At 48.3% G+C, this 27,089-nt stretch overlaps 1 protein-coding gene across 1 annotated transcript in view; it reads right to left on the reverse strand.

Annotated features, from left to right (window-relative positions):
- Positions 1 to 7,512, reverse strand: part of PPP2R2C (protein phosphatase 2 regulatory subunit Bgamma) — a gene marked incomplete at its 5' end in the record, with an annotated part of 133,319 nt that extends 125,807 nt beyond the window's left edge. The window contains one exon of the mRNA XM_082653279.1: positions 7,443 to 7,512. Within this exon, the coding sequence (XP_082509405.1) occupies positions 7,443 to 7,512 (70 nt within the window). The remainder of the gene's footprint in view (positions 1 to 7,442) is intronic.
- Between the last annotated feature and the right edge of the window lie 19,577 nt (positions 7,513 to 27,089).

A 27,089-nucleotide genomic window follows, 5' to 3' on the forward strand; every position in this document is an offset into this window, starting at 1 on the left:
CCAAATAGAATGCAAGGGAACCGGGTGTTGGGTGGGTGTGGGCGCCTGAGAGATGCTTCCCAACGCTGTCCTGGCTGCTTGGCAGAATTTAAGGCTGGGTGACCCAGCTTTCTTCCTGCCAGCCCCCTCTCTCTCCCTTCCCTTCCAGGATTCTCTTCGTTCTGTGACTCCAGAGCCTTCCTGTTTTACCTCCCACCTGGGTGGCCACCAAGAATTCTCGTTCTCTGTCCCTTAGATGTTGGTGAACCTTGGGGCTCTGGCCTCAGCTCTCTTCCCTCCTTCCTCTCGCCCCCACTTCACTCTCCCTGCCCAGAGACATGGGCTTCTTTTCTGCCTAGCACGTAGTGGGTGCTCCAGAAATGTTTGTTGAATGAACGAATGAATGAATGACCTTGTCCTTCAATGTTGTACGTCTGGCATCTAACCTCCCCCTGGCATTTAAGGGGGATCAGTAAATGTCTGTTGAACAAAGGGGGAAAAATGTTCAACCTCATTGGTATTCAGACATGAATTTAAACAAATATTTTTCATCTGTGATATTGGCAAAGGTCAAACCAATTAGAACACCTAACGCTGATCAGTATGAGGTAAAATTTGTCAACGTGTGTCAAGAACGTTAAACACGTTCATGATTTTTACGTAAAATCGCATGTGTGGGACTCTCTCTGAAGAAAATTATTCCAGATTTGGGGGGAGGGATGGGAATAGGGTGTCTTCCTACACACATAGCATTCCTTCCCTCAGTGTTAGTTATAAAAGAAAATAAACAACCTAGTTATCCATCAATCGGGGGTGAAGAGTTGAACTATGACATCTATCACAGGAAGAGTGTGCAGCCAATAAAATGGTGGAATCTGGGGGCGGGGCCGAGGTAACCAGTTACACACCCCTTCCCTGCTAGGACTTGAGAACACACAGGGAAGATGGACAAGAAGGAAATCAAAAAATTCTTCTTCCTTGATGGTAAACTCGCGGCAGGGAATGAGCTAGGGAACCATACTCCACTGCCCCTCCTCTTGGGCCTGTGGGGAGAGATAGGTCTAAAGGCTGGACTCTGAAATGAGGGAAACATAGGCTTCTTCTTGGGGGCCCATGGGTAGGGGTGAAGCAGAGACTCTCAATACTACAGCCCCGCCCAACAGAGGAAAAATTGTCCAATGAGTGACAGGTTCTCACCAGTTCCACCAATCACAAAAGCCAAGGGGGTGAGAGGCGGGGCCAAGGATTCCACCATCCCAGGAATTCCAGCCTCCTCCCTACAGCAAAATAGGGCCAACTATAGCATTTGTGGAGCCCGGTGCAAAGTGAAAATGCAGAGGATAAAAAGCAGGGAAAAGTATCATTAAAGGTACAAAAATATAAAGCTTCCTCGTTTTTTTCCCATGACTTGTCTTAGTTATTTGCTATTTAATGACAATTGAAAAAAAAATTTAAATTATTAGCATGAATTGTATCGCTCATTCTGTTGTGTAATTCCAGCTTTAAATGCAAACAGAAGAGCACTGAACTCGAATGCAGAATCCCTGAATTACACAATTCGTATCTGGTAGCTCCTACAGGCATACGTAGCTTGTTCTTACCAGAGCAGTGGGAACACTGCACGTTTTATTTCACCTTTTGACGCTTGCACGTTCTAGGCACACACCTCCACCCTCCATGAATGACGGTTGAAGGGAACAGGAACTATGGTTGTCCATCTTTCCCTTTCTTTTGGTGCCATCGTTTTCAGAAGCGTTGATTAGCTAGCCCAAGGATGTCACACGAGTAACAAAGGATATGATAGGGTTCCTTGGTCCTTATGCTTCTTAGAATGTCATTGCCTCCTTTCTGCATTCAAAACAAGTTCTGATTCAAAAGGAAAGCGTGGCCTCTCGAGCTGTCAGTGCCGCTGTTTACGCAACCACAGACATGCTGATCGGTGCCTATGCGCAGAATTCTGGTGGCCCCAGGACGCTGGGGAGCTCCATGACACTTAAAGTGACACAAGGTAAGCATGTTACGGAAGCCACACAAGGAACAGCGGAATCGCTTGTTGCATGTGTCACTTGTGTTCACAGGTGTGCTCCATTGTCCCATCAGATGTCACTTACAAAACACGGGTCCAAAGATACAATTATTAAAAATTTCAAGATGGGGACAGCAGAGAATTAAACGGAGCGCAGGGTTCTTGGTCCTTCCGAATATGGGACCTACGCGGGTTGCACACTCAGGACACCAGCTCTGCAGCAAAGCACTGGAAAATTCTTATAACCTCACACTTAAAAGTACCCTTCCAAATGGTTTATATGGAGAGATTAAAGCTTTTATTAAAAACAGACATGGGCATTTAAAAGAGATGGGCAGGAGCTGTGGCAAATGGCTAACAACACGTATCTAGAGGCTGGTCTTTCCTCTTCATCTGCATTGTTACTCTGTAATCCTCCCCTTTAAGCCCCAGTATTTCATACAGCCACGCTTCAGGTGTCAAGACCTAAACACCTTAGAGAAACATCCCTTAGCTCTGCTGACTTTAAGGATAAAACCCCAAAACTGTAGCAAGTAAAAACCAGGAGATGATGCGGAAACATTTTATTAGCACTTGATCTCCATCTTGCAGCAAGAAAATGAGAAAACCCCTACTTGGTGACTGCACCAACCTTTAAGTGAGGTCTGGCTTTCTTGACAGTTTGGGGAAACTGATAACAATAACCCCTTCCCAAAGGTGGACCTTTGGAGTCCACATGGTCTTTACTCCTCAGAACCTTGTGACAACCCAGGGCAGGAAGCAATGCAGGGAAACTGAGGCTCAGAGAGGTGATGTGACTTAATGGGGGACAGCCACCAGTGTCCCACAGCAGCCTCCTTCCCTGAAGTGGAGACAACATGAGCTCGTGAAAACCCAGGCAAACTTATGGAAGGGGTGCTCCTAAGTGGAAGCAAAAGGAACAAAGATGTCAAAAATCAAAGGCTGGCTCTCCGCTCTCCTACTGGGCTGGCTCAGGTCCCTGCCAGACATAACTCCCCTCTCAGCACAATTTCTCTGGGGGTGGAGATGGAATTAGGTTAGCCAGTCTGATGACCGTTCTAAGGGCTAGTCTAACTCTAACCCCCTAAAGAACAGACATAGTTATTTATGGACAATATTTATTAAGTACTGACTGTGCCCCAGGCCCTGGGCTGGGCACAATCACACACACCAAGCCATTTAATGCCATGAGTTCACTAAGCATATTCCATTCATGAAGCACGGTGGAGAGTCCATAGAGAAGATGCTACAGCGTCAAATAACTGCACGTCCCTTGTTTCAAGTGATCTAAGGAGCAACCTGGAGAAGAAACTAAGGCTCAGAGAAACCTGCCCGAGATTACAGACCCAGAGCGGACCCCACTGGGAAGGCAGGTCTCCAGACCCCACCAGGAATGCAGATCTCCTGACACCAGATACTGGGATACCTCATCTGGCTGGAAACGCGAGGAGGGGAAATCAGAACTCTGCAGCTTGGACTTGAGCGCGTGAAAGAAATCAAAGAGGATTTCTAAAACAAAAAGCAAACAAATCAGCATCCCTCCTGGTTTTCTGTATCTCGCATCTGGTTCGTGAGTGACAGGGCAGCCTTTCTGTTTTCCAGACAGTCAGTAAAGGCTGTACGAGTCGGGGTACTGCTGGCTGCAAGTAACAGAGACTTGGTTGAAAGTTTGAAACAATGAGTAAATGTAACAGCTCACGGAACTGGAAGCCCAGAGGTGGGGTGGACATCAGGCCTGGTTAATAATCCAGGAGTCACAGATGTCACCAACGTCCCCAGTTCTCACTCACTGTCTGCTCTGCCAGCAACGGTGTTGTTGGCTTCAGACTGGCTCCCTCCATGGTCTCAAGGCGGCTGCCAGCAGCAATGGAGGCTTCTGTGTTCCATCACAAGAGAGGGACCAGCTTCCTGCAGCTCACTCTACTCTCCACTCAACCTCCAGAAAGGACTCCCACGTCCATTCTGGGACCAGTCACTGCAAGGGGGATGGGAGTACACTGGTCCATCACTGCCTGCCCAGGGCCAGACTCAGAAAAGGATGTGCTTGGTAAATGCTACTGCATGAAGGAGGATGAATGTATTTTGTAGATTCAATCTAGCCTAAAAATGTCTATTTAACCACCCTAAAGCTGAGTCCTGGGGCTGCAGCAAGAGAACACAGCCAGGAAGAGTCCTTCCTAGAGCCATATCTGGCTCTTGAGAAAAGCCTAAACAGAGACTCCTTGGCATTCTCCTATCCCTGGGGCCCCTTTCTCTAGGGCTCAGGTCCTTCTACTGTCTACTGTCAACTGTACTGTTCTCCCCAACACTCACCCATCCTTGCTAAGTTCTCTGTGCCCCACAGTGACATGCACTCATGCCTTATGATCACAACAGCCCTCAATCAGCTGAGCTGAGCTAAGAGTTAGAGGGCAAAAAGCTGCTCTAATTCACACTAAGGTGTGAATGACTAACAAAACCTAAACTCTCCCCAAGGTATTTGAGATTTTACAAGAAGAAATTGAGGAACTCAAGCAAGACTGGCACTGGTGAAGATGACATTTAACTTGAGACCTAAAGGATGAGAAGGAAGAGCAGGAAGTGAGTGTTCCAGGTAGTGGACGTAACCAGTGCAAATACCCCAAGAGAAAGAAAAAACTTCCTGCTTAAGGAACAGGAAGTAGATCAGAGCCACTGGGGTATTGTGAGTGTTTGTGACCAAGTGACCAGGTGGAACAGGAATTTGTACGCCTGGTTCTTTTACAAACTCCCAGCATCCATTATTTGCTTGTGAAGCTCTTCCAGGAACAATACTTTTAAATGATAACAGTGCCATTTATTAAGTGCTTCCAACAGGCCAAACACTGTGCCAGGTGCTTCCTAAATTAGCAAAACCACTGATCATTCCAACAGCCCTGTAAGATGAGTCACTATTACTCCTCCCTTTAAAGGGAGAAAGTGAAGCCCAGAAACATTTAGTAACTTGTCCGAGGTTGCACAGCACCTGAAGAGTCAGAAGAAGGATTCGAATACGAGTCTGTCTGACATCCAAATCTGTAACTTACTCTGTGCTCTGAGCACAAAATGCAGGCAAGATGCAACAGTGTGAAAGTCTGTTTTCATGCAGGGAGGCCAGAAATCTCATATAATTCTAATAATTATTGTTATTGCTTTCTCAAGGGCGGGAACTTCAGATCTTGGTCCTAGGTTCCCTAGGACCTGAGCTCTGTGCCTTCCACACTCTGGCATTCAATCTGGGACACGGACAAAGGCCACGCCTCAGTTTCCTTCATCTATAAAATAGGGGTATGTGGAGCTCCTGTGAGGCCTCAGCACATAATGGGTCCTCCACCTACCTGGGCTGCCAGTTCACAATTTGTAGTTCCGAGGTGGCTCTTTCATCCACCATCTTATCTGACCCTCACAGAAACCTTAATACCTCTAGACAGAATGGTATTATTCACTCCCATTTCACAGATGGGGAAAAGAGATCCATCCACATAACGGTGTTCCCTTCTAGAATACAGGCTGCCCACGGGCAGTACCTGTGTCCAGTCCCCAGGGCTAAAACTGACCAGAACATAGTAGGTACTCGGTAAATATGCGTTCTATGAATGAAGAATTAAAATCATCACTTCTTACTCTGATAACTATGCACTTCTCCCTTGTTCCTCCCTTCTAAGAGCTGGTGAATTTGTGCGAGAAACAGCGGGAGACAGAATAAAGAAGGAATTAGGGTTTGCAAATGTCCGCTATGAGTCAGGCAGTGCTTTTTAAATACTTTAAATCACGGCGCCCAGTGCCCTGTCCCATCATCCTCAATGTAGAGATGGAAAAACGGAGGCTTCCTCCAGAAAACCAGACCACAATGACCTGCCAAGATCCCCTCTCTCTCCTGGCTCCAGCCAGACCACTGGGGCACCTGCCAGCAACCCAGCAGCCTTTTTACCTCTGCCTCTCAGCAGGCTGCCAGCAGAAAGAACACCAGGAAACACGCTGATCCTTCCTCAGCCTCTCCAAGGCAGGCGACAAAAGACCGCTTTCAGCTGCCTGGGGACACCCCCCACCCCGAAACCCCTAGCTTGGGGCAGAGCCCTCACCCGGCCTGAGCAGCCCTGCCCCCTCTCCCTACACACACCCATCAGCAAAGCGTGACTCAGCACTTCTCCTCCGGGGAGCGGGGAGCGCCACTCTTCAGCATATGTCCGCCCAGGTTACACACCCAGCCTCTGCTCCCCTGGGTCAGGACGCCCAGGAGCCCACCCCGCGCTGGCCCAGTGCTCCCCAGGCCTCCGCAGGGCTCGGGCTACGGGCTCCTCGGCCTCATTTCCGGCGGAGCCAGGCATCAGCGCGGCGGACAGCACCCTGGAGTCGAGTCACCGCTCCGAGCCCACACGGGTTCCTGACACAGGCTCCCACGCGCACCAGTCCCGCGGCACGCAATGCCCAGGGCCCCTCCCACCGAGGCACCCATCAGGGGACCTCTTGCTAAAAACCCACAAACACTTCTGCAGCCAGTCCAGCAGCCCCCAGGGAAGATGCAGACGGCCCCTTCACCCGGGAAGGTCTCCAGCACAAGTGTCCTCACCGCTGCACGCTGACACCCCGCGGCTAGCTCTCCCCATCCTCAGTGGAGGTTCCACTCCGCGGGCCCCCGGCTGCGGCCCGGGAGCTGTCCCCACCGCTCCCTGGGCAAGGTGGAGCAGAGGGACCCTTGGAAGTTACAGGCTTATAAGAGAGGGCCGCTGACCCTCTAGATCCCACCAGCCTCGTAGTGGCGGTTGGGCTTGGGCTGTAGGGCCAATTTAGGGGATTTCAAATGTAGGGCCTGTTTGGGGTGGCATGTCCCACTTTGGGGGAAAATTCTGACAGTTTAGGGCCAGCTGTTCCTGTCTTAGTTCAACTCGCCAGGAATAAAAGATGAACCCCAAACCAGACACCTTCTCCCACCCACTAAGGGGCCCTGCTTCTCGAGGTACAGGGAGGGGCCGAAGACCGCGTGCCTCTAGGGGAATCTGGCAATGGATTACCCCCACCCCCACCCCCGGGTCCCACTTCGTCTCCAGGGAGTGGGCAGCCTAGAAAATTCTGCGGGCTCTGGACAGGGCAAACCCAGTATTCTAAGCCACTAAATTTCCCCGGTATTTCTTCACCAGATTAGCCGCAGAGGTGGCCTTTTTAAAAATGAGGGCCAGGGCCGATTCAGGATGCCACCAGGCCTGGGGGCGGAAAGCTGCCTGCCGGAGGGCGGCGCGGAGGAAGGCGCTGCGCTCTCGGGCTGCTGGGCAGCGGAGGCCGGCGCCCTCGGGCTCCCTCCCTCCCGGACCCGGGGCGGGGTAGGGTAGGGTGGGGGGACACGACACACAGCGCGCGGTCCAAACCTTCGGAGGGCATTCGGTGCGACGGCATCCCCACGCCGCGGCCGGCCGGAGGGGGCCTCAGACAACACGTACGTTACCTTCAGTCACATAGCTGTGGTCCCGCAGGAAGCTGTGGTTAATTTTCCGCGTGTCCGTGTCCTCGCCCATTGAAGGCCGTGCCCGGTGCCCTGGGCATGCCCCGCCGCCGCACACCGTTGCAATCCGCAGAGGTCGCGCCGGGCGCGCGGGCCATGCCGCCGCAGCCTAGCAGGGGCGCGGGCCACCGGGGCCCCGGGGGGCGGGCATCGCGACCGGGGGCAGCCGGGGACGGGCGAGGGCGGCCGGGACGGGCGCCGCGGTCAGGCTTGAGCGCGGCGGGCGGGCGGCGGCCGCGGGTGGGGGCGGACCGGGGCCCGTGAGCGCATCCCGGCCGGCGGTGCGCGCTGCGTCGGTGCGCCCGGCGGCGGAGGCCTGGTGCTGGTGCGCCTGGCTACGGCGGCGGCGGCGGCGGCGGGAGGGGACGCGCGCGGCGCTGCGCCGACCGAGCCGAGGCCGAGCCAGGCTGCTAGGGCTGGGGCCGGGGCCGCCGCCGCCGCCGCCGCCGCCGCCACTCTCGCAGGCCCCTCCCTCGCGCCGCCCGCTCCTCCGCCCCCACGGCCCGCGCAGCCCGCCGCGCGCGCGGGCAGCCCGGCACCCTGCAGGTGCGGCGGCGCCCCGGCAAAGGCTGCGTCTCCGCGCTCCCGGCCTCGCGGGTGGGCACCTTTGGTCCCTGGGTCTGCCAGCGGGGGAGGGAGGAAGGAGATGGCCAGCTTGGGGGGCACACGGTCAGCTGAGCCTTTGAGGGTCACCTTGCGTGCCCAGGTATTCCAGTTGTGTATGGCCCATGGGTGGGGAGATTAGAAAAGGGGAGGACAGGTGGGCAGCCTCACAAGGCCGAGGGCCGCGGCGACCAGAAGAACAGGGAAGGGAGCGGGGCGCGGCTGAAGGCGAATCTGGAGAATGGGAGACTTCACAGCGGCGGAAGACCGGGGGTGGGGAGTAGGGACAAGAGCCCCCGTTCATTGGTAAAAGAGGGTAGGCAGACGCACTTCCAGGAACCTCCTAAGCGCAAAACTGGACCCGTGGGAAGAAGCTAGGGGACGGACTGGGGGGGGGGGCGGCGGGGGGAATCAGCACCCTACAAACAAGGCAAAACTCTGGATGAGATGGCTGGAGGTAGTAGGCCTCCTCCAGGCAGAGCGCCGAGATCTCTTCTCATGCTCACCTCTCTACTTACTGGTGAGATAAAGTGGAGAAAGTGCTGGGTACGCTCCAAAAACAGGCTGGGAAGTGCGGGTCCCTCCTCCCTCTGCCAGGCAGGAACCTACCCCCTCCCTTCCCTTAGTCATAAGTGTACCCGCCACCCCCTCGCATCCTACACAGTGCTTCACATAGAGCAGGCGCTCAAAAGCTATTTGTTCCCTCTTTTGGCGAGCTGCCACCTCCTCCAAGCTGACCCCTTGCCTGCAGGGAGCCCAGCCCCCAGTGGGTGTGTCAGAGGTGTTGGGTATGGATCAACACCGCCCCCCCAGCACCCTCCCCCCTACACACACCAGCAGGCTTTCCTAGGTGCTCAGCAAAACCAGTTTGGAAAGGGAGAGTAGGAAAGGTTCAGACTGCCTCCAAGGGGTGCCAAAGCTGAAGGGGCCCTTGGCCTGAGATTGGGGGGTGGTTCAAGCCACAGGAGGGAGGTGCCACTGGTCTCTCTCACTCCTGCAATTCTGTGATGCTTTCCTCTCCTCAACTGGCTTTCTGGGGACTCCAGGCATCTCCCCAAACTGCAGTGGGGACAGGAGAGTCCAGAAGGGGCTGGGGTAGGAGGATAGGTTTGTGGGAGAGACTGGGGAAGGTGGAAGCCACCTGAGGTTTCTTGCTGGGAGGTGAGAGGGAGTTTCTGAAGCTAGATATGAGCTTTTATTCCATAGAAATGCCCAGAATGAACCTATAAGGAGGTGAAAGTTTCTCCCCCCCCCACCCCCCGCCCCAGCACCCTGGAGGGCATAAGTGAAAAGGCAGGACCCAGGAAGGGCCTGGGGTTCTGCCAGCGCCACCACCTGGTTGCTGAGTGAGCCGGGACAGGTCCCGCACCTGTCCCCACCTCAGCTTTCTCACAAGGTCCACCTCATAGCACAGGTGTGCAGATCCAGTTCAAAGGCCAGGTAAACGCAAGGACCCTCAGGAGGTGAAAGAGGCTGACATCCAGTTCTCTATCACCCACCAGCCTGATCTGCTCAAGTGTCCCGCACCTAACAACAGAACTCAGCATCCCGCTCTCTGTCTGTTCCCCACTCACCTCTCTAGCCCATGTAGCAAGTGGCTGCAGCCTCAGGTACTGGAAACCGGACAGTTTGGGTTCAAGTCCTCACAGTGAAGGGGCCCCAGGCAAGCACAACCTTGTCAGTTAAATGGACGTGATCACAGGCTGGTGTGCCTAGTTCACGCTTAGCAGGGGCCTGGCCTCATCGGTGCTCTGGAATGTTAGACATTATCATCATCATGCTGACCCTCGCCTCTCTGATCTTGGGGGGACCCCCTCACCCCCAGCCTCCCCATCTGGCAGTCCCGCTGAAATACCCACCCTGTCTTCCGGGATGCCTGGATCACAGTGAAAAGGGCCTTGCCCTGGCCGAACACAAGGATCCACCCCTTTCGTCAACCTGTAAGTCAGGCTGGGGACCCGGGAGTTGGTGGTCTTGAACCTTGCTGGGCCCCAAGGCTCAGCTTCAGCCCCTTGTACCCCCATGCAGTCTCCTCTGACTCCCTCAGGGCTCCTCTGGACCATCTCTTCCATTCTCCTGAAGCACCCCTACGTCAGAGCCAAGGCCCCTCCCTCAATCCCCTGCTCGTGCCCACCTCCACCCCACTCAAACTCACACCATCCACTGCTTCCTCTCCTATATCTTCAGGCATCCCTGCCCCTCGGCACATCCTGCTCCTCTGTTCTCCTGACCCCAACCTCTCTCTCTGTACGGCCTCCTCCCTTGTTTTTCATTAACGAAGACTATTTGTTGAGCAACTACTATGTGCAGGCCCATTTCCAGCACAGGGGTAATGAGAACAGAACAGACCAAACTCTCTGCTCCCATGAGGTTGACCTATTAGTGGGGCGAGGTCAACAAGACAATGTGAACGTGTAACATGGAGGTCACGATGAGTGAGAGGAGAAAGCAGGGTGCAGGGATGGAGATGGATGGAGGGGTCTATTTTATAAAGGGTGAGTGGAGAGGACCTCTCTGAGAAAGTGAAATTGTGTAACTACCACCTACCTCAGGAAAAGAGGCCACTGCTGTCTTCATAAGGCCTCCCTCATGACCCACCCTCTCCACCCCAAAGATAATCCCCATCTCGACTTCTAACACTATAATTTTGCTGGTGGGTGTCTTTATGTAGGATCACAGAGTGTGAATGTTTTTCTATCTGGTTTCTTCTGCTCAACATTATGTTTCTGAGTTTCACTCATTATTATATACATGCAGCTGTAGTTTATTCATTTTCCACTGTTCTATAGTATTCCATTGTACAGATACACTGCAATGTACCCTCCTTGTGATGGGCACTTAGCTTGTTTTCAGTTGGAGGTTATGATGAATAAAGGTCTGCCTGGACTTACTTCCGTTGGGCGTATATGCTCGTTAGGAAATTGCCAGAGGTTGGGATCTGTGTATGTGGAGCTTTAGTAACTGATATCAAAGAATTTACCAAAGAGCTAATGTAAGAGAGTTCCTGTTGCTCCACAACCTTGTCAAACAAGATATTACCGTTGTTTGTGATCTTAGCTACTCACTACCTCCAGCACTGCACTAGGCATCCTCTCCAGAAACCGAGACTGGCCCTCGTCCTCCTTCCCACTCAGGTCGAGTCATCCTCGACCCCTCACCCTTAAGCCTTCACAGCCTGTCCATCTTTCAGTCCTGCTGACCTGCTCTCAGAGCTCTCAAACCCTCCCCCTTCTCATGCCGGCCTCACCACCCCACCAGCATTTAGGGGCTCACCCCTCCCTCATGTGGACTGAAAGCTGACCATTCACTTTCCTGCTTAAAATGTTTCAAGGCTCCCAGTTTCTACACGCTAAAGTCTAAATTCTAAGGTCTTTGTAATGTGGTCCCAAACTGCATCTCTAGCCAATTCCCTGTATGCTCGACCTGTTCCGCAATTTTCTGAACAAGGCTGGCCCTTTCAAGACTCTGTGCATTTGCACATGCTTGTCCCCTGCCTAGAATGCCATTCCCACATCCATTTGTCTCCATTTGGAATCAACCTAAATGTCATCATGAACAGTAACTCTAACAGCAGCTCCCATTCATCGAATGGCCACAGGGAGGTCTTCGTGCTGACCTCACATGTCCTGCTTCCCACCTCCTCCTGCATACTGGATAGATCTGCACTTCCTGTCCCCTCAAAAATTAGGCATAGTCATAAGAAGGTGTAGTGAAATGTAAAGAAAGTGACTGGTATCTCTTCTGAGTTAGAACTTTAAAAGCCTGAGTGCGGTTTGCCAGATTTTTTTTTTCCCTCCTGACTTAGGGTCTTGAAAAAGCAAATGTCAAGATAAAACCATGATCTTTATCTTGATGATGGCTTTACCTTTGAATGGTTACAAAGAACAGGGACCACATTAAATGGGTAGTGTGAGTGAGAAATAAACATGTGCTGCGCTTGGTCACCGAGATTTGTGGGTTATCTGCTACTGTAACATAACCTCACTTATCCCGACAGCTCCAACCCTGTACGCCAGCTGGTTGTAGTTAAACACTTTACAGGTGCTCTCTCATTTTGTCCTCAAAACATGAAGACTCTGTATCAGCCAGAATGGACTAGGTTGTATTGCAGCAATGCATGACCCTTGGAAATGCAGTGGCTTATAGTATCTATTTCTCACTCATGCCACATGCCCATCACAAGTTGGCTGCAGCTCTGATCATCGTCATCCTTACTCTGGGAGCCAGGCTGACCAAGCAGCCCTACATTTGGGCGTTGCTGGAGTCATGATAGAGGTGAACAAGAGATGAGTGTCATGAGCTCACTCTTACAACTTCATTGGCCCAAGTAAGTCACATAACCACGACTCATGAGTTCAAAGGGCAGGGAGGGACACTATAGGTCACATGACCACATGACCTCAATGGCACACGTAAGTACAATCCTCCCCCAAGGAGGGACTACAAATATTTTGCACTATAGCAGAATCTACAACAGTACTCATTTTATAAATGAACAAACAGGCGCCAAGTCACTTCCGAAGTCACCCACTAGTAAGTGGCCGAGCTGCGATTTACCCAGGTCTGTGTGAATCCAAGTCTTGTACAGTCAGCCCATACTAGCTGGTACTAATGTAACTACCTCTCTGCCACCTTTCCCCTCTGTGACTGCCCAGGTCCCACAGGGAGTTCAAGGGGGTCTCTTGGTTCTTTTCGCCACTGGGAACTGTCTGGAGAGGTGGCCTGAAGCAGTACCCGGATGGATTTTTCTCCAGTGAAAGGCTAGACAAAAATCCAGCCACCCACCTTAGTCTAGGTCACAGTGCCTCTGGGTAGAGAATGTCTAAGAACGCTGAAATGTGCTAAGACCCATCAGAGAGCAATGTTACCAGGAAAGGACCCAGGGTTGTCATCTGGCCACACACTCAACGTTTAGTGATTTTCTGCCCCTGCAAAAGTAACACTCATGATAGAAAATGTGGAAAGAAAGGAAAATAGGAAGAGTGTTGTCCTGAATCCAAACATAATTACCAGAAACCTTTTGGAGTGTCTGATTCTGGGACCTTTCAAGAGAGAGTTTTGTTTTTACACAATCATGATCATACTTTATTTTTTGTATTGTATTTATTTTAATGAGATATAAATAAACAGAGACGAAAGTATATTATTACAATCCCCCACCTTTTGAATATCGATTCAAAGGAATCAGTATTAAGATTCTGACATCTGGGCTTCCCTGGTGGCGCAGTGGTTAAGAATCTGCCTGCCAATGCAGGAGACACGGGTCCAAGCCCTGGTCTGGGAAGATCCCACATGCCGCGGAGCAACTAAGCCCATGCGCCACAACTACTGAGCCTGTACTCTAGAGCCCGTGAGCTACAACTACTGAGCCCGTGCACCACAACTACTGAAGCCTGTGTGCCCTAGAGCCCATGTTCTGCAACAAGAGAAGCCACTGCAATGAGAAGTCCGCGCACCACAACAAAGAGTAGCCCCCGCTCGCCACAACTAGAGAAAGCCCGTGCAGAGCAACGAACACCCAATGCATCCAAAAAAAAAAAAAAAAAAGATTCTGACATCTAATATGTTAGAATCTTTTAATGTAAGAAATAAAATCAGAGATATTGAAGCTCCTTTGCATCCCTTCCTAGTCTTAATCCTCCCATTCTCTTTCCAAATTCTGCCCCCAAATTTGTTTTCTTCTCATCCATGCTCTGTTCTTTAACACATGTACATGCATTATATCATTTTATGTAATTTTAAAATTTATACAAACATTATCACATTGATTGCACCATATTGCAAATTGCTTTTTCTCTAAGCCTTATTTTTTCAGCTCTACCTAGTTTCTTTATTGATCTCGAATGCTAGGAGAAAACAAACAATGGTGTGCCGGAGCCTGCCCCAAGAACCTTCTTGCAGGAACGGATTGTGTGTTTCTCTTCCAGACTCTGTGTTCAGTGATGTCATGGTGGTAACTAGGAATCAGCCCTGGTGGGAGTTATTTACAGCCCGGAAATCAGCAAATGCTACAGATTCAGGCTTTTTCCCTTAGATAGTAGGTTGTTAAACATTCATGAGCAGTGACTGCAATTAATTTATTATTTCTCCCATCCTCTCCACCCACTTGGATGGATATCTAGGTTGTTTCCAACCTGTAGGAATTTCAAACAACAATACAGTGACATCATTTTACCTGGTTCCTCATAACAAGTATGGACACCTGGAGGCAGGATTATGGTATATGTATATATTTAACTTCGTACATGTTGCCACAGCAAGAAACAATTTACACTCCTACAACAGTGTATCGAATTTTGAGTAGCACTTGAAACTGAGTAAATGCACCTCAAGTTGGTGGGTGAGCTGATAGATGATGGTTGTCTAATTTGCATTTCCTGATGACTAGTGAGGCTGAGAATCTCCATTTCCTCTTCTAAGAATTGCCTGATCCTCCCTTGCCCCTTTGGCTTTTTTCTTACTGATTTCCTGGAGCTTCTTATATAATTTTACTACCTATCCTCTGTCTTATCGTGTGTGTTGCAAACATTCTCTTCTAATTTGTTGCTTTTCTCTTAAATTTGTTTATGGTATTGTTTTCCTTCAGAAGTTGCTGATTTTGATGTAGTGAAGTTTATCAATATTTTCTTTTAAGTATTTTGCCTTTTGTGTCCTCTTCAGTAAATACTTCTCTACCTGCTGAGTTATGAAGGTGAGCTATAGAATGTCTTTCTTTTATATTTACATTTAGCCCATCTATAGCATAATGTTCTGTTTGGAGTGAGGTAGGGATCTAATTATACACTTTTTTTCCACATGAAGTACCTAATATCCAAATCATTTATTGACTAATCCATCTTTCTCCCTCTGATTATAATGCCAGCTCTCGTCTATACCAAGTTCCTGTATATGTGTGGATCTATTTCTGAACTCTCTATTCTATTCCACTGGTCTTTTTATCTGGCCTATGTGCCTTAGATATTATAGTTTTATAATAAGTCAGTATCAAGTAGATCAAATGGTATAGTCTTTGTTTTTCTCAAAATTGTATTGACTATTTTTGGACCTTTGCTTTTCTATATAAATTTTCAGTTTATCAGATCCCATTAAAAAGCCCGTTGTCATTTTCATTGAAACAGCAAAGAATTTATAAATTTAACCAGGGGGAAATGATATTTTTCTAATGCAGAATTGTCCCATCCCTGGGCATGATCTATCTCTATATTTATTCAGATATTCTTTCATGTTCAATTGTGCTGTCATTTTCTTCCCAACAATAATAGCAAACATTTATATGTACCAATTACTGTTCTAAATGCTTATATTTAACTCAGAGGTACATATTATTGTCTCCCTTTACAAATGGGGAAACTGAGGCAGAGAGTGGTCAAGTACTTTACCCAAGCCAATTAGCAGTAGGGCTATAATGTAGAACCAGGCATTCTGAGTTGGAGGCTCTTCTCTGACCCGTGCTGCTATACTGCTTCCATACAGGGCTTGTACATCTGTTCTTAGATTTCATCTTAGGTACCCTATAGATTTTACTGCCTTTGTGAATGGAGTTTGCCTCTCTTATATGTTCTCAATTGTATTCCTGTTCAGGAGAAGTGCTATTGACTTTAGTGTGCTGTCTTGTACCCAGCAGTTATGTTGAACTGTTATATGATTTTAAATAATTTGAGAGATTACCTTGGATTTTCTATGTAGACAATCATGTCTGCAATTAAAGACAATTTGTGTCTTTTCTTGCCAATCTTTCCCCATTTTATGTCTGGCTCAGCTGGTTCCAGTATAAGGTAGAGTTGAATAGCAGTGGTGACAGATGGCATCTTTGTCTTTGGTCTAGCAATGCTTTTAAATTTCCACATGAAAAAATGTTTGCTGTTGGGTTTTGATAGGTGCCCTTTCTCACCCTTCCTAGTTTTCTGGGAGAGTTATCAAGAATTACTGTCAAAATTTGTCTAATGTGGGCTTTTTTTGTTTGGCTAGTTGCTTTGTTTTGCTGTATCTATTGATATGATTATCTGGCTTTTTCCTTTTAATCTATTAATGGAGTGAGTTAAATTAATAGTTTATCTTTAAACCATTCTTGCATTCCCAGAGTGGACTCAACATAGTCATAAAGTTCTACTGACACGTAGCCATACTCATTCATTTACGCATTTTCTATGGCCACTTTCGCAGCATAATTGCAGAGTTGTATAGTTGCAATGGAGGCCATAATGTCCACAAGCCTAAAATATTTACAATCTGTTTTTTTCAGAAAACTCTGTTAACTTTTCCTAGAAATTTTATAGGTTTGGGTTTTCCGTTTTGGTCTATGGTTCATTTTGAATTAATTCTTGTGTATGATGCAAGATAAGTTTCATTTTTTTGAAGTATAGAAGTTCATTTTTACACACACACAATTGTTTTAGCACCAATTGTCTATTTATTCTCCACTGAACTACCTTTTTATTTTTGTTCGAAATCAGCTGTATCAGCTGCCGTAAATGTGTGGGTCTATTTCTGGGTTCTCTATTCTGTTCCATTGATCTATTTGTTTACCTTGACATAATACCACCAATACCAACATCAATTACTGAAACTTTATAATAAGTTCTTGAAATTAGATCGTATTAGTCCTCCAAATTTGTTCTTTTCTTTCAAAGTTGTTTTGACTATCTTAGATCCTTTGCATTTCCATATGAATCCTAGAATCAGTTTGTCAGTTAAAAAAAAAGCCTACTGAGATTTAATTTGCACTGTGTTGAGTCTATAGATCAACTTGAGGAGCATTGACATGTTAACAATATTGAGTCTTCCAACCGGTAGAACACTTTCTCCTTATTTAGGTTTTCATTAATTTATCTCGTGTTTTATAATTTTCAGTGCATAGGTTTTTCACATCTGTTAGATTTATTTCTCCATACTTCATATTGTAAGTGATATCTTTAAAATTTAGACTCTGATTGATCTTATATCCTGCAAACTTGTTAAATGTATTATTAATTCTGGTAGTTTTTGGTAGATCTCATTGGATTTTTACATAGACAATCATGTCATCTGTGAATAAAGACAGTTTTACTTCCTTCTTTCTAATCTGAATGCCTTTTATTTCTCTTTCTTGCCTTATTGCACTGGCTCTAACCTCTAGTACAATGTTCAATAGTCATGGTACAAGTGGCTGTCCTTGCCTTGTCCTCTGTCTTGTGGGAAAGTATTCCATATTTAAGACCATTAAGTCTGTGGGTTTTTCAGAGATGTTCTTTATCAAATTAAGGAAGTTCACTTCTATTTGTAGTTTGTTGAGAGCTTTTTTTTTTTTTTAATCAGGAATAGAGGTTGGGTACTGCCAAATGCTTTTTGTGTGTCTGTCTAGATGATTGTATAGTTTGGATTTTTTATTGTTAATATGATGAATTACATTGATCAATTTCCAAATGTTAAACCCAGCTGGCACGCCTGGGATAAACCCACTCAGTCATGATGTATTATCATTTTTCCCTGTTGTTGGATTAGATTTGTTAAGAATTTTCGTGTTGTATATATGTCCATGCCTCTCTCTCGCCCTGTCACAGCTCACCCTTCCCCCTATACACGAACAAACGTAAGGTAGATAGCTAGTGGGAAGCAGCTGCATGGCACAAGGATATCCGCTCGGTGCTTTGTGACCGCCTGGAGGGGTGTGATAGGGAGGGTGGGAGGGAGGGAGGTGCAAGAGGGAAGAGATATGGGAACATATGTATATGTATAACTGATTCACTTTGTTATAAAGCAGAAGCTAACACACCATTGTAAAGCAATTATACCCCAATAAAGATGTTAAAAAAAAAATTTTCGTGTTGATGTTCATGAGGGATATTGATATTGGTTTGTAGTTTTCTTTATTCAAAATGTCCTTGTCTGGTTTTGATACCAGGGTAATGCTGCTTCACAGAGTGATTTGGGAACTGTTCCCCCTTTTTCAATCTTCTGGAAGAGATTGTGTAGTATTGGCATTATTTACTCATTAAATATTTCATAGAAGTCATCAGTGACTGGGCCTGGAGTTTTCTTTGTGGAAAGGTTCTAAATTATCACTTCAATTTCTTTTAATACTTATAGGACTACTCAGGATATCTTCTTCTACAGTAAGCTTTGGTAGTTTGTCTGTCAATGAATTTATCCATTCTATCTAAGTCACTGAATTTATTAGCAAAATGATGTTCATAATATTCCCTTATTATTCTTTTAATATCTGTAGGATCTGTAGTGATGTCACCCTCTCATTCTGGCTACTGGTAATAGTGTCTTATCTCTTGTTGTCCTCATAAGTCTGGCAATAGGTTTATAAATTTTATTGATACAAAAGCTCAAAGAAACAGCTTTTGACCTCATGAATTTTCCCTATTATTTTTGTTCTATATTTTGTTAATTTCTCTTCTGATCCTTATGATTTCCTTTCTTCTTCTTACTTTGGGTTTAAGTTGCTCTTCTTTTACTAGTTTCTTAAGGTGGAGCCTAGGATAATTGGTTTGAGAACTTTCTTTTTTTCCAGTATAGTTGCTTAGTGCTATAAATTTCCCTCTAAGTATTATTTTAGTCACAGATTGTGACACATTGTGCTATATATGCCATAAACCACACACTCTGTTGTCATTATTTTTGTTTCAAGAGCCAATTATATTTTAAAGAGACTAAAATAATAAGGGAAAATATTATATATTTACTTGTGCAATTACCACATCTGATGGTAATGCTCTTCATTCCTTTGTGTAGATCCATATTTCATCTAGTATCACTTTCCTTCTGTTTGAAGGACAGCCTTTAACATATTATATTTAGGATCTGCTAGAGGTGAATTCTTTTAGTTTTCATAGGCCTGAGAAGACTTTATATTGTTTTTATTCTCTTTTTTTTTTTTTTTTTTTTGTGTGGTACGTGGGCCTCTCACTGCTGTGGCCTCTCCTGTTGAGGAGCACAGGCTCCGGACGCACAGGCTCCGGACGCACAGGCTCAGCGACCATGGCTCACGGGCCCAGCCACTCCGCGGCATGTGGGATCTTCCTGGACCAGGACACGAACCCGCATCCCCTGCATCACCAGGCGGATGCCCAACCACTGCGCCACCAGGGAAGCCCTATTTTGCTTTTATTCTTGAAAGACTTTTTTTTTCTGGATATGGGCTCCAGGTCGACAGTACATATTTTTTCTTATTCAGTACTTTAGAGATGTTGCTCCACTGCTTTCTCACTTGCATTGTTTTCTACAAGAAATCTACTGTAATCCTTATCTGTGTTCCTCTGTATGTAACATGTTCTTCTCCCCCCACCCTCATCCTTTCCAGCTACTTTTAAGATTTTATCTTTATTATTGATTTTGAGCAATTTACTTATAATATGCCTTAGTGTGGGTTTTCTTCATTTTTGTTGTGCTTGGGTTCATTGACACTCTTGTATTTGTAAGTGTATAGTTTTCATCAAACTTGGAAAGTTTTTGGTCATTATTTCTTCAGATATTTTTCTATTCCTCCCTGTTCACTATTTCAGGGACTCCAATTGCACATATATTAAGCATCTTGAAGTTGTCTCACAGCTCACCAAGGCTCTGTCTCTCTTTTAAATTATTATTTTTGTTTTTTTATTCTCTATGTTTCTTTTTGGATAGTTTCTACTGCTGTCTTCAAGTTAACTAATCTGTTCTTCTGCAATGTCTACCCTGCTGTTAATCTCATCCGTTGTGTTTTGCATCTTAGACATTGTAGTTTTCATCTGCAATAGCTTGGTTTAGGATTTTTTATATCCTAAACCAAATATCTTTAATATCCAAACCTATATTTATTGTATGTTCCATCTTTCCTCTAACTTTTTGAACAAATGGAGTAGAGTTATAATAACTGGTTTGGCATCTTTGTCTGCTGATTCTAACATCTGTGTCAATTCTGGATCAGCTTCAACTTACTGACTTTTCTCCTCATTATGGGCTGTATTTTCCTGCTTCTTGGCATGGCTGGTAATTTTTACATTGTTTTCTGTCTTTTATTTTTTTAATTTTGAAAACAAGTTTTTTGAAATAGAGTTGATTTACAATGTTGTGTTAGTTTTAGGTGTACAGCAAAGTGATTCATATATATATATGTGTGTGTGTGTGTGTGTGTGTGTATTCTTTTTTAGATTCTTTTCCATTATAGGTAATTTTTTACTGAATGTCAGACATTGTGACTTTTACCGTGTGGGATGCTGTGTATGTTTGTATTTCTATAGCTATTCTTGAGCTATGTTCTGGCTTGTTTTTAACTCAGAAACAGTTTGATCCTTTCAAGTCTTACTTTGGTGATTTGCTAAGCACATTTGGACCAGTTCTCAATCTGGGACAAATTATTCTCCAAGACTTGCCTGAGTAGGCTGCCCAATGCCCTGTGAAATGTGAATTTTTCCAGCAGGCACTCTTCCCAAATCTGTGTGTGCTCGAAACACTGTTCCCTCTGGTCCTTTTGGGTGGTTCTCTCCCTGACTTTGGGCAATTTCCTCCCACGTATGGGCTGAACAATTCTGAGCTGAGTGCTCATGCTGGACCTCTCCATACCTCCAGAACTCTCTTTGTAGCTCTCTCCTCTACATTATTCTGCCCTGGGTACTCTAACTTCCTTGATTTCCCCAGAATCTCAGCTCAGTCTCCTCAGCTTGAGGATTTTACCAGACTCAGCTTGGACAATGTCTCCCTGACACATGGCCAGGAAACTCTCAAGGCATAAGCTGGAGCAATCATGGGCTCTCCTCGTGTGCTTTCATTTCTCAGTGATCACTGTCCTTTACTGCCTATTGTCCAGTCTCTTGAAAACCACTGTTTCCGATGTTTTGTCTTGTTTTTCAGTTGTTTTGGGTGGGAAGGTAAATCTGGTCCCTGTTATTCTTTCTTGGCTGGAAACCCATCAGGTACATTTTAAGCTTTGAGTCATCCATCCACACTTGGCTCCAGAGAATGGGCAAGTACCTTCTCTTCCTCCCACTTAGCAGTGATAGGAGCCTCAGCACAGCCCCCTCCAGAGCAACACTCCTCATGACTTCCCGTCATTACCCACCACCCTACCCTGTCAGGAAGGGGTGGAAGAATCCTTGCAACCCACTCTTAACATTTTTCTTTGAAAACCCGTTTCTTCATCTGGTTCCCCACTTTGGTGTATTATATTTATTTTATCTGGATATCTCAGTGAGGATTAAAGAAGGTGATATACATAGACCCTGGTACATCACAGGTGCTCAGGGAGTATAGATTGCCCCTCATTTCTCTGATTCTGCCAGCCTACCACTCAAACAAGTAAGTCAAGCCTTGAGGGGATCGGGTGCTCAGAGCAGCACCTCTTTGCAGTACCAGGTAAAGCAAGAGTCCCTCCCCCCATTTAAGCCCCTGAATTAATCCCATCCACAGCTTTCAAACTTAATACCAAAGAGAAATGGACGGCATCCCGTTTTACCCCACAGACTGGATTCAAGCAAAATAAATGGGCACAGAACTAATCCCCACACACCAGGCCAGCCCTAGGGAAATTTGGAAAACAGGCAATTAAGCACGATGGAGCAGTTTGGCCTAGGAGGGAAATGACCTTGCCTACACATTACTCTCTGGTGATCAATAATTCACAGCACTGCCAGCCGAGTGTGCAGCCTCCACTCAGCCTCCCCTCTGACCAGACCTTGCGAGAGGCTCCTGAAGGTCCCATGCTCATCCCCATGGCCCACCCAGGCCTGACGGTATCAGGGAAAAAGACTCCAAGTCTCCTGAGGGCAGGCTCCCAGGAGATCGGTGCAGCAGCCCAGAGCCAGACCCTCATTTGGGGACACACGTTCCTCTTTCAAGGGGAGGCTCCAGGACCCAGCCTTCCACAGTGAGACGGGGTTCTTCTTTCCCACTGGCAGTTCCAAGCCACCCTCTCATGACACTTCCTCCGTGAAGCCTTCATTGATTACTTCAATGCTTGAAGTCATTGCTGAGTCCTTACAGCATTTATTCACCATCCATTAATTTAATTAGAAATTATTGATCACCATTAAGTATCAGGCCTGCAATGGACATTGGAGCAGAGACCAATGACTAACACACATTCCTGACTTCAAGGTCTCAAGTAAACTCGAGGGACAGATTCATGGGGAACCAGACGGACAGATGGACGAGAGCCATCCAGATGATCACAGACCACATTAGCGTTTAAACCTCAAAAATGAGGATCATACTCTTCGCTTCTCCTGAGCGTAACATTCCTGGACACGGAGCATGAGGGAATCTACACATCTCAGGCCACGAAGAGAAGGTAAGATTGGGGAACCACTCACATGGCACGTACTGAGCAAATGCTCTAAATGCATTATTTCACTCCACCTCCAAAACCTCAATGGGTAGGCACTATTAGTGTCTCCATTTCACAGATGGGAAAGTTGAGGCTTAAAGCAGTTGAGTAGTCTCTGTCAGACCACTCACGAGCAGCAGATGGGAGGTGAAGCCCGGCAGCCTGGCTCTAGCACTGGGTTCCAACCTCTCCCCATGCTAAAAAACGGGCACCACCCCATCTAGAATTGCAGGCTTAGCCCCATCATTTCATACCCCCTGCTCTGCTTTACTTTTTATCTCTTTAGTAATTATCACTAACATAGCATATATTTTAACAACTTATCTTAGTGTTTTTTTCCCCCACTTCTCCCATTTCAACCTTGGAGAATGTCAGCTCCACGGTTGCAGGGACTTTTGCTTGTGTGTTCAGTGCTGTGCTCCCACCCACCTACCATGCCCCATCACCCCCACCCCCACCCCCACCTCCAGTGCCTGGCAGGAAGTAGAAGCTTATGCAGTACTTGTTGGGTGGATTAATGAACGAATGGTTGATTGGGGAAGCCTGTCAGCAACGCAGATAGCCAGCCCCTTTCCTTCCCTCCCACCACAGTGGCTCCCATAGGGAGTGGTGCAGGCTGCCCCACAAAGTTTTTGCCATGGGCCGATGGCGCCGGGCCGGCTCAGATGTCTTGGTGGGTCAAGCCAGGGGCCATGCTGGGTGGCAGGACCATCCCAAGCATCCCTCAGGGAACCAGAGGGGCAAGTCCAATGGGGCTGTCAGAACCCAGGGGGCCTTGGAGAACCAAGGCAGAGGCAACAGATTCATACAGGAGGGCAGCTGTGCCTGTCACGGAGCAGGGCTGGAGTTGGGGCATCTGTCACTGTGGCTGGGATCTACCTACTACCTTGCTGCAGAGCCTGAGAACTAGGGTCCTTGAGGGCCCAATGGTGCCAGGGATGATGGGAAGCGTTGGCCAGCACCCTCGGGTTGCAAGTGACAGAAAGGCGGTCCAAACTGGCTTAGCAAAAAGGGGACATGAATCCAAGCCTCAGAAAGCAGACCCAACCTGGGGGACACATGGCCCCTGAGGCGTGAACTTCATCGGACCTCATCCGCCTCTCCTCTCTGTTTCTCCCAGGGGCTGGCCTCGTTCTCCGCCTGCTACAGGAGGACTTCTCTGGGTGTGGGGAGACCACGGCTAGCAGGAGCTCACATCTCACAGCATCTCTGCTGGAGCAGGAAAGCCGTCCCCACTCTCTGCACTCACAGACCCCAGCCTGGACACCTGCCCACTCCTGGACTAGTCCCTGAGGCCAGGGAGGTCCCATCTTTGGCCTGCCCAGGGTCATGGTGCTGAAGAATGAGACTGGTGCTGGGAAAGGCGCCACGACAGCCTCCGCCGTCCTCTGGTTCTAGCCGCAGCTGCGGTGGACCATTGGCCAGGCTCCGACTCGCCCGGCTGCCGGGTCCCCTCTAGCACTCTGGCGTCCTGCTGCGTTCTGCTCCCAGACCTCACCGACACCCCTGGGTCTTGAGCCCATGCAACCTGGAGTGCGCGGAGTCAGTGCCACCTGGGCGCCCCTGACTTATTTGGAAGAAGAATCCCTGGAGAATTGCTGCTGCCCCTCTCCTTCAGGGATCAGTTCCAGACCCTTCCTTCCACGTCTCAGTGGACCGGAGCCCCCTTTCCCCACAGCAGGGAGCAAGCGATGAGCCCTGGGCTCCCCTCCCAGGTAGACTGCCTGCACCCACATGCTTTCCAGGCTCTGATTGCCAGGACCTCACGCTCAGCCCCGTCACCGAGAGGGCCCAGTGCATTTGGGAGACTGAAACATGGACACAAGGAGCAAGACGGCCCCCCGCGGCTGGGAGGCCTGTGTGCAGGGCACGGGCCTTGGGTCTGGGACTGGATTTCGGGGTCGGGATTCTGACCTGGGACCAGCATGAGAGGAGCACCGAGCGGTCGCTGAGGCTGGGGCGCTGCATGAGCCGCTCCCGCCCAGGGAGCCAGAGGGATGGCCACTCCCAGAACTGCAGGCTCTCACAGTTGTCCTTTCTGCCATATGATGAGCACCTACGGTATGCCAGGCATGGTGCTAGGTGCTTTGCTGGCAATAGACCAGGTGGGTGTCACGGGAGCCTCTTTGCAGTTGAGGAAGTGGAGCGTCCACGCAGCCATGAGCTCCCCGGGCAGATTCAGGCTTTCCCTAGCCTCCTTCTCTTCCTCTGGTCCTTGTTCAAATATCCCCTTCTCAGACAGGCCTTCCTGGATGTGACGCCATTGCAAATGGCAGCTCCGTCACTCTCCGATTCCTTCCCTGCTCCATTTTTCTCACAGCACTTAGCATTATGTGATAATTTAGAAGAACATAGTTGACATAATATCATTTCCTTGTCTGATTATTCACTCTCCATCTGTGTCTCTAGAACATACACTTCACGAGCACAGGGCTTCCCAGCTAAAACAGTGCCAGGCCATAGTAAGTGTGCAATCGTTTCTGAGGGGGTGACTGAATGAATGAAGGAACGGAGGTGGAGTTCGTTCTTCTCCTACTTCCCCACAGTCACCAGCGTCCAGGTGCCAAGTCCTGCACATTTGCTGCAATCCCCCCTCCAAGCAGAGACTGAAGGGGGCTCGGAGGCAGAGAGGATGCAGCCAGAGGAACTGGAGCTGGGCTGAGACCCCAGAAGGCACATCCTAGCTTCTTGGAGGCCGTGCTGTCCCGCCCTTCAGCCCAGCCGCCTCCAGGCCCCTGGGAAGTCCCTGTATTGGTGATAGGGGTGGGGTAGAGAGACGAGGGGGGCCTGCAGGGGTCTGTACAGGGTTAGGGCTCCCAGGGGCAGCTACCAGTGTACACAGTGAAGATGCATGTGTGTATGTACATATGTAAGTATGTGTGTATGTACTATGTATGTACGTGTGTGTATGTGTGTATGTATGTATGTACACATGTATGTATGTATGATGGGACAGAGCCCAGTTCTCCAGGACTGGGACCAGCACCTGCCATCTGAAAGATGGAATCCTGGAGCCACAGGACACACACGGGCCTGCAAAGAGCGTGTGAGTGTGGGAGAGACACAAACTGCAGTGTACGTTCCTCCCAGCTAACCGCCCTCTGCCCCATACATCACTCCTCTCTCTCTCTCTCTCTCTCTCTCTCACAGGCTGCTCTGCACATGTCCATCCACCCTCTCTACCTGCTCCCTCTCTCCCTGTCCCGTTCCCTCCCATTCATTTGTTCAATAACCACGTGCTGAGTGAGCTCTGGGGACCAGGTGTAAATCAGCCTGGGGACAGGCCCTGAAGGGCCCATGGTCTAGAAGAGGAATCCGAAGCCCTAATGTAAGTGTGGCGGGGGGAGGTCCTGGGGCTGCAGGGACACCAAACACAAGGAGTACAGATGGGCTCAGCAAAAGCTTCAGAGGGAGCGGACATTTGAGCTGAGGCTTGAAGAATAAGTAGGAGTTTGTGGGAGGAAAAGGCAGGTAAGGAGCCAGCAGGTAAAGGCCCAAATTCAGTCTCTGCCACTCAGCAGCTTGGACCTCCTGCTGGCCCTTCCCCAGGGGCCTCAGCCTGCTTGCCCATGAACTAGGTAAGTGAGTCTCACCCCTCTCAGGTGCACAAACCCCCAGCACAGGACCTGGCACAGAATGGGCCAGTGAACTGCGGTTTCCCCTCCCCATCAAGTGCCCCCCTCTTCCTGCCACGAGGTCCTCCCAGTGGCCTGAGAACCCCACATGATCTGTTTCCCTCTCCCCACTCCTCCCACCTCACTCCACTCTAAACACACTGGCCTCCCTGCTGTTTCTCCAACCTGCCTCAGGGCCTTTGCACCTGCTGGATTATCCCTCCACCTGTATTGTTCTTCCTTTATCTCCAAGGCTTAGTCTCTCACTGCCTTTAAGACTTTGCTCACATATTTTCTCAGTGAGGCCAACCAGGGTTCTCCTATTTATGACTGCAACCCCCCCACACAAGACACTCACCCCTACTTCTGGACCCCTTTACTTGGCTTTGCTTTTTTTACTTTGTAGCATAAAATACACTTTTCTTGTTAAGTGTGACTATGATTTAGTATCTGTTCCCCCCAACCCCTCCTCTGAATGTCAGCTTCACCAGGTGGGGACTTCTGTCTCGCTCACCCTGGAACCCCAGCAGGGTACACAGAAGTGTCAGTGAGCGCTCGGAAAGTGAACAGAGCTGGTGAGAGGCTGGAGCCCTTTGTAACCTAAGTGAGGACGATGAATCCTGGCCATCAAGATGACACGCTTCACACACACTGCTAGTTTTGCACACTAGCAGTGCTGTGTTAGAAATCGGACACGTACTAAATCGATTTACTGCAAACTAAAAGGTAAATTCACGCTGGTGTCTTTCTGAAGGAGAAGCCATGTCAGCAGCTGGCTCTCCACCCTCGCAGCTGAACGCACCCGGGAAGGATTGTAGACATGGAGCGTTGGCTACCCTTGGCTTTGCTCTAATTGCTGCTCACCGCTCCTGTCCTCTGGGCTGCATTTACACTCTCCCCCAGCCCCCAGCCCGATTAATGGTTTTTTCTTTGGTCAGGAGCCGCAGCTTTAAAATCACACCCGCCTCAGTGTACTCTGTTACCTAGCAACAGCCATAAATCAACAGAACATGCTGGAATGTTCAAGCCAACCTCCCTGGCTGTTAGATGCTTCGGCTGTTTTTAAACCCAAACATGTTCATTTGCCCC

This window comes from Grampus griseus (assembly GCF_964374135.1).
Source record: "Grampus griseus genome assembly, chromosome: 4".
Taxonomy (NCBI): Eukaryota; Metazoa; Chordata; class Mammalia; order Artiodactyla; family Delphinidae; genus Grampus; species Grampus griseus.